The sequence below is a fragment of the Empidonax traillii genome, unplaced genomic scaffold (genome assembly GCF_003031625.1).
Source record: "Empidonax traillii isolate 1590-97213 ecotype Southwest subspecies unplaced genomic scaffold, ASM303162v1 scaffold15:size5535645, whole genome shotgun sequence".
NCBI lineage: Eukaryota > Metazoa > Chordata > Aves > Passeriformes > Tyrannidae > Empidonax > Empidonax traillii.
This window is the reverse complement of record NW_020955208.1, coordinates 677,414-687,347: the sequence shown is the minus strand read 5'-3', so window position 1 is coordinate 687,347 and position 9,934 is coordinate 677,414. Positions and strand designations below refer to the sequence as shown.

The window sequence follows — 9,934 nt, the reverse complement described above, 5'->3', positions numbered from 1 at the left end:
CGGAAGCGGCGGCGGTGGCGGCCATGGGCGCCCGGCGGCTGGAGGCGGCCGTGGTGGAGCTGCAGCCGGGACCGGGACCGGCACAGGACCGCGATGCGGGGCGAGCGGGAACAGGACCGGCACAGGACCGCGGTGCGGGGCGGGCGGGACACCAGGGTCGGCAGGGATTGGGGGAGCCCTGTGGGAAGTGGGCTGTGGGACCCCCGAGGGGGGTACCGTAGCAGGTGTGTGGCAGTGAGGGCAAGGCAGGGCAGATCAGGACGCTTCCTTTTTACCCCCAGGGAAAACAGGGGGGCACAGCAGCCGGTGGTGCCCCCGGGAGCAAGGCTATCGGCCCCCCTCGTAGGGATGAGCTCGGCCTGGCTGCAGAGCGGTGTGAGCTGCGGGGGCTGGCGCGGCGCTGTCCGGCGGGCAGGGCCCTGCGGGGACACCGGGCTGAAGCCGCGCTCACAGACCGAGCTGATTGCTGCTCCGCCACTGCACTGAAACTCTGCTGACCGGCCAGTCTGTGATCTGTTTCAGAGAGCAGCGCAGAGAGAGGGCACGCAGAGCGCCAGCCCGTGGTGATCCTGCTGGGCTGGGCGGGCTGCCAGGACAAATACCTGGCCAAGTACAGCGCAATCTACAGCCAGAAAGTGAGTAGCTTGTCTGTGTTTTCATGGCACTGCCTCTTTTCTGCATGTCGGTGAAGTCGCTCTGAAGCCCCTCTCGATCTGCAGAGTCATGGGGAGGGAGTGGCGAGTTCTCCTGTCATTGAGAGCTCCTTATCTGCCAGAGGCCAGGCAGTGTTATCTAACAGCTCCCGATGTCACCTTCCTGTGTGCAGATGGGACAAAAATACTTCCTCGGAGAAACTTTCAGCTGCGTTGTGAATCACTGAAGTATTTTAAGGCTTTTAAAGTTGTGGGATTATTCAGGAATGACGTGAAGTGTGTTGGTTTTCCAGACGAGTAAACGTGCAGGGAAAGATCCTGCATTTACTGGCTGCTGTTTGGCCACAGCACAAGCTTGGCAAGGCTGGGCGCTGACAGAGCACGTCGGCATCTGTCGCCCCTTTGGCTCTTCCTTCCTGTGAAAATGATTCCTCTAATTGTTGTAATCTAAATTAATTTTATCCTGCCTCTGAAACAGGCATCTTGTGATAGTTCATAGCTTCTCACTAGGAGCTCCTTGTATTTGAACTAAGGAGGTCCATGCTGCTGCCAGCTCCCTAAGTCATGATATTTTCCTTTCTAATGCTGTATTTTACTGGAATGACCTCAGCTTGTAGTGTGAGGACCCAGTGAAACACTACATTTTTTTTTTTTCTTGGTCAGCCTACAAGGAATCCTGTATTTACCCAAATCTGCTTCAGCTATAGGTGGTAAAGTTTGCACATTAACAAGTCTATTGTTAATGTGTAAACCGGTGCAGGAGTCATTAATTGGCTCGATCTAGTGAAGAATTAATTGTTAAGTGGCTGCTGTGACTAAGAGATGTTGCAGAGCAGATGAGGAATACATTACAGGGCAGCGTGATAACTTCTTGGATAATACTTTCCTATCAGAAAGGTCATAGAAAGGGGAAAGGAGGGAAAGGGTTTTCTTAGCTCCCTAAGAGGGAAAGGGAGTAACTGTGGCAGGGTGGTTGAGGGGAGTAACTGTGGCAGGGTGGTTGAGAAGAATTTAATTTAAGAACTTGGTATTCTCCTCTTCCTTCTGCACTGCTTAGGGAGCTCTGGGCTCTCTGGGTGGCTTCGCCTTGTGTTTGTCAGTGTGTAATGTCAGTGAGCTTAGGTGACAGAAAAGATCTAGAGCATTTATAGATGTGGTTCCATCTGCTCTATTTAGAAAATCCTCCATGATCCTGTTTCCTGTGCAAGGCTTTAAGTGTAAAGGCAGTTGCTCGGGAGTTCTGAGTCTCTGAGCCAGGGCTCTTCTTTTGCACAGCTGGAACGTTTCAGGGAGGTTTACAAAAACCCTGTCAGTGGAGGCTGAGGGTGAATCTCAGAGACAGCTGCAAACAAGTGCTAACCAAGGAGAGGAGGAAATTCCTCCTCCTCCTTGTATTTATTCCAGTGTCATGAGCTGTGCATGGATGTGCACCACGTCAGGCTCCTCTTTCCAAAATGGCTGATGCTGGAGGTCTGTGAGTCACGGAGGTGGTTTTCTCCTCCTGGGTGAGGACTAACACTCGTGTAAGTGGGTGGCAGTGTCCCCAGGGGCTGGGCTATTAGTGCAAGATTTGAAAGCATCTCAGACATCAGCAAAGCCAGGCTTCTGCCTCCACAGAGACCTTTTCATAACAGTGCTATGATTATGTAATGTTGTGATTACTGTAATCCTGTTTGTATCAGTGCCTTGCTGCTGACTCTAAAGACTTTCTTCTGGCCCCATGGTTTCTGTTGGAAACCTGTCCTAAATTTTTGCATTCTTTGTACTGATGCTTGCCTACAACCTGTAAGTTACAGCACAGCCTAAATGTGTCTGGGGTCCCTTTCTGTTCTTCTCAGGGTTGCACTGTCATCCGCTACACGGCTCCATGGAGGATGATATTCTTCTCGGAGACCTTTGGCATCAAATCGCTGCAGACCCCAGCCAGGCAACTCCTGGAGCTGCTCTTTGACTACAGGGTTGAAGACAGACCGGTCCTTTTCCATGTTTTCAGCAACGGTGGCGTCATGCTGTACCGTTACATCCTCGAGGCGCTCCACACCCACCAGCCGTTCCGGAACCTCAGAGTAGCCGGCACCATCTTCGACAGCAGCCCCGGCAGAAGAAACCTGATAGGAGCCCTTCGCGCCCTGGCCATCGTCTTGGTCTCCATGAACGTGCTGCTCAAGTATTTCCTCCTGCTCACCTTTGCCACGGCCGCCGTGGGGCTGAAGGTGCTGCTGTACCCCCTGACGCGCTTCCTGCACGAGAGCCACTACGACGCCCTGCTGAAGGCGCCCTCGCGCTGGCCCGAGCTGTACCTCTACTCCCAGGCCGACGCCATCATCAGGGCCAGCGAGGTGAAGTGCATGGCTGACACCAGGCAGCAGCTCGGGGTCCCCGTGAAGGCCGTGGACTTCTCGGACTCGGCCCACGTCAGCCACATGCGGGTGTATCCCACCTACTACAGCAGCCTCTGCACCACCTTCCTGTCCGACTGTGTGGGCGGCTCACCCCCCTAGGCGCCGTAAAGACCCTCAGTGTTTGCTTTGCTCAGCTTGTAAGGGAAATTGTCACCCCCCTTTGCCTTCGTGTCTTTGAAGGGAGGAAAGCAGAGACTTCTTGTTTGGTTTGGTTCTGCTCTTTTTCCCCCTCACCCCTGCCTGCCAAGTCTGGAAGCCTCCAGCCTGGTCTTTGGACCAGCCACATTACAGCAGAAAGTAGATATGGATTAATTTATAGTACCGAAGGTGAAATCCTGTCATGGTTCATGTTGATGTACTTTGCCAAGGTGTCACAGACCAGAGTTTCACACTGTTATTTGTTTCTTCCTGTCTCTTCTTGTTCTCTGCTTTCTGTGTTGTCTCCTTGTCCCTGATGTCCAATGTGCATGTTCTGTGGCTTGTACTGATTTAACAATACAGCTCTTTCATGTCTTTGTTGTTTGTTTGTTTGTTTGTTTTCTCTCTCTGCCATTTCTTTTAATTGCAGCGAGCAAACAGAACCGTCTGCAGGATTTTTCACTCCTCTCAGTGCTCCTTGATGGAGATCAGGCCCAGAAACCAAGTTTAAGACCTGGAAAAGGTGTGTGCAGGGCATTACGACCGGTCTGTCACCTGGTTTCATTAAATAGCTGAGATAGAACAATCAAAGCTCTCATCCTTTGTGGGAGCTCAAATGTTTGTGGTAACTTTTGCGTTCTTCAACCCAAATTAAGTTAATGGTTTTTAATGTGTCTTGTGTTTTGTTTCTCTTTCTTCCAGTTTTTTTTTGTGTTCCACTGAGTAGTTTTGCTTTCTGGGAGAACTGCTTCTTTGTTATCGAGTGTCTTTGAGCAGCCTATGTTCTGCATCTGGATATTCAGGGAAACTTTTGGGTTACAGCTGTGCCAGACTTCTGAAATAAAAAGGTGAAACTGCAGAGGAAAATGGAACTGTTTTTTGGGGCTATGATTTATTCTGTTCAGATGATCAATCTTTGCAGTCCATGCAATGTGTAGAAGTTAATTCCTTCCACCTAGTGGAAGAGTAGCTTGTTGCACTGAACTTCAGCCACGTTTGGTTTTAGGTTTTGTCGTTTATTTGGGGGAGAAGTGGGGATAAAGACAGAGGAGAGCCTGCTAATATATGTTTATGCTATGTCACGGCATTGCCAGCAAGTTAATAACATGGTGAACAGGACTAGCCAACTTTAAATTGCCAGGAGGAGGCTCTGGAGGGCTGTGACATGGGCCTGTTTGAACAAGGAGCTGCCCTTGAGAGGTTGGCACGTAAAAGACATGAGGGTTTCCGCAGGTGGTTGCTGCCTGTGCTGGTCTTGCCCACCCTTGGGGTGCTGTCATCCACAATTACAAAACACTTGGCTGTTCTGGATCCAAACACCAAGGGGGGAGGTCTCTTGGGAGGCACTAAAATAATTTGGAAGTTTAAAACAAGAACTGTAGCACCTCACAGAAGCACAGGGTGAGAGGTCAGGGGTGACCAGCACAGCTGTTTTTGGCAGACTAGTGTGGGAACCCTCATTTACAGCAGAACAACCCCATGTTGGGCGTGGTTTTAGAGGGAGGATTGGGGTGTATAAAATAGGTGGGAATTAACTGAGAAGGGGTCGATGGCCTGGTTTGTCTTTGATTTTTTTTTTTTTTTTTTTTTTAAGTGAAAGCTGTCTCCAGGCACAGGAGCCCTTGTTGCTCAGGATCCCGTCTTCCCTAGGTGTGGTCCCAGTTTCAGCTTCCACTGTGAGGATGGGCTGTGAGGGGCTACCCTGTGGTAAGAACCTTCAGCCTTCCCCTTTTCATGGAGGAATTCTTGTTTTTAGGGTTTGGACCTGTAAAATCCAGGCATGGTCCCCTATCCTCAGAAAGCCTGTCAGCGATCTCCACCTTTTCAAAGCAGACCCCTGGTCTTCCTGTGCCGTCAGTGCCATAACTCCTGAGCCGGGCACTGTTTGTCTGCCTTCCCAGAGAGCTGGGCTGGGTCTTCTGAGCATCCAGCCTGTTTGTGGAACCATGAACACTCTTAGGAAGCAGGGGTGATAAAGGCTATTTAACTAGCACTTGCCCTCATGCTGGTTTCTATGGGTTCAGTATTTACAGAACAGTTAAACACTCCGTAATATGCACCTCTGAATTAATACAGTTGTTCCTGGGAATCTGCTGCTCCTGTTTATTGCTGTGGGTGTTGTTGAACTTCTATTTAGGGACTCAGGCTGTTGCATGGCTGGCAGGAGCTGGAGGTAAACCCTCTGACCCTGCGTGACAGGGTGGCAGAGCTTCCTCTGGGGAGAGCCTCACGTGTCAGCTGCACCTTCCATCCCCACCTTCACCTCCTCACCACGGGTTCACCACTTCCCCAGCTCAGTGCAGCTCTGCCCTACTTCCCCACTTTCCAGGGCATCAAGCAGGGAGTGGGTGCTCCCTGATGGAGCTCTGCACTCAGAGGTGCCCTGGGCTTCGCAAACAGGAAGCTGCTCACAGGCCTTTCCACCGCTGAAAAAGTGACGTGAAATTCGGGGGTAATTTGTGCACACACCTCTCTGTGGGAGCAGGATGGTCTCAGGCAAGTGCGTGATTTACAGCACCAGCATTCTGGGTGGGCCTTGTTCTCCGAGTCCCAGCAAAAGTTTTAATTCCCACTGTGAGCAGAGTGTGAAATGCACTGTGTGATACGTCACCCTCTGCTTTCCTGTGCCGCGTGTGCCCCCACCTTCCTGCCCCCTGTGTTCCTGTGGCTTGTTATTTGAAACAGAAGGTTAATAACTTGGAGCCCGAAGGCACACGGCCGACAACTGATCCAAGAACTACTGGATTTATGAAAACCCAGCCTCAGGCCCTTAATCCTTGCTAAACTGTCACGGTTTGGCGCAGCCGGTGTTCCTAAAGAGCTTCAGCCTCAACACTGAAAGCCCAAAGGTTGTGATATCTTGGCAAATCCAGGTAAATCTCTGAGACGAGCTGTGGGAAGGGGGGGCACTGCAGATCTGTTCTTTGGGAGGAAAAATGCAGCGTCCCTGGGCTTGCCTCGTGGGTAGGGAGTGGGATGTGGCCTGGAGCTTTATTTTCCTGCAGCCCAGCCCTCCTGTGCAGCCCATGAAGCAGTGTGGGTGAAACACCAGCAGTGGTGGGAGAGGAGGATGCCCAGGGGCTGGCTGCCAGTGTTGTGGAAAAACAAAATTAACTTCCCCTCAGCAACAAAATCAATTTGAGAGTGTTTTCCGTGAGAGAGCTGGCTCCTGGCTCGCTCCCCTGTGCTGCCTTCTCTCCCCAGGCAGTGGTGATGTTACAGGAAGGTTTTGAAAAAGAAAAAAAGCCACTTAGTGGTCACGTGTCCAGGCTGGAGGGTGCTCAGCTGCTGCTGACAGGGGTGGGAACGTGCCGGTGCAGTCAGGGCACCCCATGGCAGTGGGAGAGGCTGTGGTGGGGAACTGGGCAGGCCAGGGACAGGATCCAGTCCAGCCAGGGGTCAGGTTTTGGAGCTGGGGGGAGCATCTTGCAGCACAAGTAATTCAAACCAGGCCCCTGGGTGAAGACAGACCCGTGCCCACACCTCATAAAGATGTTCTTTTAAAAGTGCGTGGGCTGGGGTCCAACCTTGGCGCGCGTTGGGATGTTCCAGGATTGTGGGTTGAAGCTCTGCCAGTGATGGCAAAGTGTGAATGGCCTGAGATGGAACCAAGCAACCCAACTCGTGTGCTGCTTCCTAGGAGGAGGAGGAGGAGGAGGAGGAGGAGGAGGAGGGAGGTGTGAGGCTGGTCTCCATCGACCCCGGAGGTGATGGAGGAGGAGCTGGCAGAGGGCGGCTGTGCCGACCCCCGTGGGAGCTCCGTGCCGGGTGGGAACAACCTCCACGAGGTGGCAGCAGGCCCCCTCTTTCCTGCGTGGAGGGATTTCTGGTCTGGGAGACTGCGGAGCAGACCCTGGAGAAGAAGCCAACGAGAAGAGCCCAACACGGCTCAGCCCAGCACTTCTGTGTGCCTGAGAGCGTCTCCTGGGAAAAGTCTCCTCTTGGAGCAAGGAGGAAAGTCCAGCAAGAACTAACTCCAACAACAGTAAGTAGAGATCATGAGTTAATACAGGACAGCATCTATCCCTAGAGCTGCTTGCCCCTGGGATTTGTGATAGATCCTATTTCTCGGTTTTAACTGAGTGTTGAAACAAAAAGTCTAACAGCAAAAATAGCTTTACTGCCCCTCCCACCCTGGCAGGCCAGGTCACACCATTCCCCTTTTCATCACCTAGGGAAGGCTATCTGGCTTATGAGTGACTCTGTACTACTGTGATTAGCAGACCGTGGCCCAGCTCTGGAAACTCCACATATTATGACTGTGGCACTCCTTTGGGTTCCCTGCAGTCCCCAAGCCCTGGGGAAGATGAGATGAGTCCTGCTCTCCTGAAAAGGCTGGCAGGACCCCCCAGCACACAGGGCTGTGGACTTGGGGGGCAGTCAGGAAACAGGAGAGCACAAATGGGGGGCACAGCCACTACCTGAATACCCCCTCTGCCAAGCCCCCTTCTCCAGCTCACCCTACACACACCTCCTGCACTCAGGCAAGGGAGGCAGGGGCTCACCATCCAGGTGCTTACTCTGCCCGCCTGATACCCCCCCCATCCCCTTCCCTTTGAACTTGACTCCCCATGCCCTCATTTCTGCCTCCTCACATGGCTGCAATCCCGCCCCAGCACCACCGGCCAGGGACAGGCTGGGTGGGCAGAGGTGTGCAGGGCCTCCTCCTTCAGTCACCCTCCCAAACCCTTGGGGGCCGGGGCAGGCAGAGCTTGGGCAGCCCCTGCCAAGTGATGAATGAGCTGACAATAGGGTATTGATAAGGAATTAACCTTGAGCCCTTCTTGCTTCAGTGTCAATAGAGCAGGAGCCAAGTACACACGTTTGATTGGAAATCTGTGTTTGGCCTCTGTGCCCATTGACGTCCTGGAAAGATGAGAGGGGGATGTGAACTGCCCTGCTGCCCCCTCCCCAGCTGGGACCCCCCCCCAGTGGGTCCCCCTCAGCTTCCCCAGCCCGGTGCTGCTGGGGTTGGCCATGGGGACTCAGTTCTAAGGGGCTGCAGCAGCCTCTGTGCCCCTGACCTGGCATGTGGGGGGCCGGGTGCCAGGGCCCCCCTTGTTCCCCAAAGGGCCTGTGCCCATCCTGCACTGGCCTACACTCGGAGCAGTTTGTTTAATTAAGTGTTTTGCCTAATGGGATTGCCTCATTTCCATAACAAACTGGCGGGCTGTCATTAGGTGGGCTCCCTCATTCATTACTGTTAATTAGATATGGATCCCCCAGAAGGCGGCTCGGGGTGATGAACGAGGCCCCTGACACACGCTATTACACATTAGCATTTTCTCAATATATCCGATACATCACGGGCCTCCGCTTCCTAAAGATATTTTAAATAAAATATTAGCAGCCTGCTGCGGGGTGGGTGGAGAGCCCCTCACCCTGGCCTCAGGCCTCCTTTGGGCTGAAAGCAGACTGGAGAGTGGCTGAGACGCTCTGCTGCTCCTCACCAGCCAAAAAAGCGGCCAAATTCCCCCCTGCCCCCATTCCCTATCCTTGCCCCAGCAGATGGAAGGAGGTCCCTGACATCCCCACTGCCTCCTCCCACCATCCTGGGGACCCCCAGCACCCCATCCCTGGGGGAGGCAGCCATGGGGAGAGGGTTGAGAACACCCCATCGACCCGTCTGCAAAATGTTTGTAAACCGAAAGCGTCGGCGCCAGCCGCGTGCCGGGGGGAACCCGACCTCTGCCCCCCCGGCCCGGTCCCTGTGCCAGGGGTAACCCTACACTGCACTGGGGGCCCCTAATGCAGGATGTATGGATCTGTTGGGGCTGGGCGCCTCCTGCCCCCAACTAATGCAGCCGAGGAGACTTCATTATGGGGGTGTCCCCCGAGGGGTGCCCTTCGCCCTGCCCTCCTGGCTCTACGAGGGGGGACCAGTTGGGGCAACCCATCGGTGGTGGGGTCTGGCGAGTGTCCCAGCATCCCCCTGCATCTGTCCCTGCATCGCCAACAGGAGCAGGGCTCCCCTTTGGGACATTACCCACATCCAGGGGCTGTGCCGTGAGGTGGGGGGGGGGGAGCGTCTCCTCCGCTGCCTCTCGCCTGCAAAGGGAAACACAGAGAGGCGGAAAGCGCCTGAGAAGATTTATACTTGTTTAATTAATGTCAAATGTAGTTTACAAACGGGAGTGACAAGTACCTCTTTGTATAATATACACTGACACACAATCATCGACACACCGGAATATCGCTTTGTGCAACTGGGATTCTTTGGGCGAAGATAGGTAACTCTGATATTTCAGTATTTTTTTCTTTTTTTTCTTTTTTTTTTTTTTTTAAATCATTTAAACTCATTACAGAAGAGGGGAAGCGGCAGATGCCTCTTACAAACCGGGGTGCCTCTCTCCCCAGCCTTCCCTCAGCAGCTCCCCCCCCTTGAAAACAGGGGATGGCTTTACAATTTAAACAAAAAAAAAAAAAAATAAACAAAAAATAACCCCCAAAACAAAGAACCAATGACTAGTTACATATGGTTTTACACATACGTACATAGAGCACACGGCTGGTCCACAACACCTGCCAGAAAGCCTGGCTCCCTCCCAGGGCCAAGGAAGGGCTGCTTTGGGGTGTCCTGCCCTGTCTGGCCTTCCCTGGTTGTCTCTCAAACCCACTTGCTGCACCCTGTCCAAATCTGAGACCTCAGCACCAGCACACTCCCAGCTCAGCCATGTTTCCCCCGCCCAGGTTTTTCTCCCTTCACAAACCCAGCCCGAGCTGTGTGTGCCTGCCCTTCCC

At 53.2% G+C, this 9,934-nt stretch overlaps 1 protein-coding gene across 2 annotated transcripts; it reads left to right on the top strand.

The window, feature by feature from the left end:
• Nucleotides 1-3,570, top strand: TMEM53 (transmembrane protein 53). Of its 2 annotated transcripts, XM_027892809.1 has the most exons (4): nucleotides 5-89; nucleotides 123-132; nucleotides 517-635; nucleotides 2,492-3,570. In XM_027892809.1, the coding sequence occupies exons 1-4, from the start codon at nucleotides 24-26 to the stop codon at nucleotides 3,152-3,154; spliced, it is 858 nt and encodes a 285-aa protein (XP_027748610.1). In that variant the 5' UTR covers nucleotides 5-23; the 3' UTR covers nucleotides 3,155-3,570. The 2 variants fall into 2 exon arrangements, with proteins under 2 accessions (XP_027748619.1, XP_027748610.1); XM_027892818.1 differs by lacking the exon at nucleotides 123-132 and having other exon boundaries at nucleotides 1-97; nucleotides 516-635.
• Nucleotides 3,571-9,934: the final 6,364 nt, after the last annotated feature.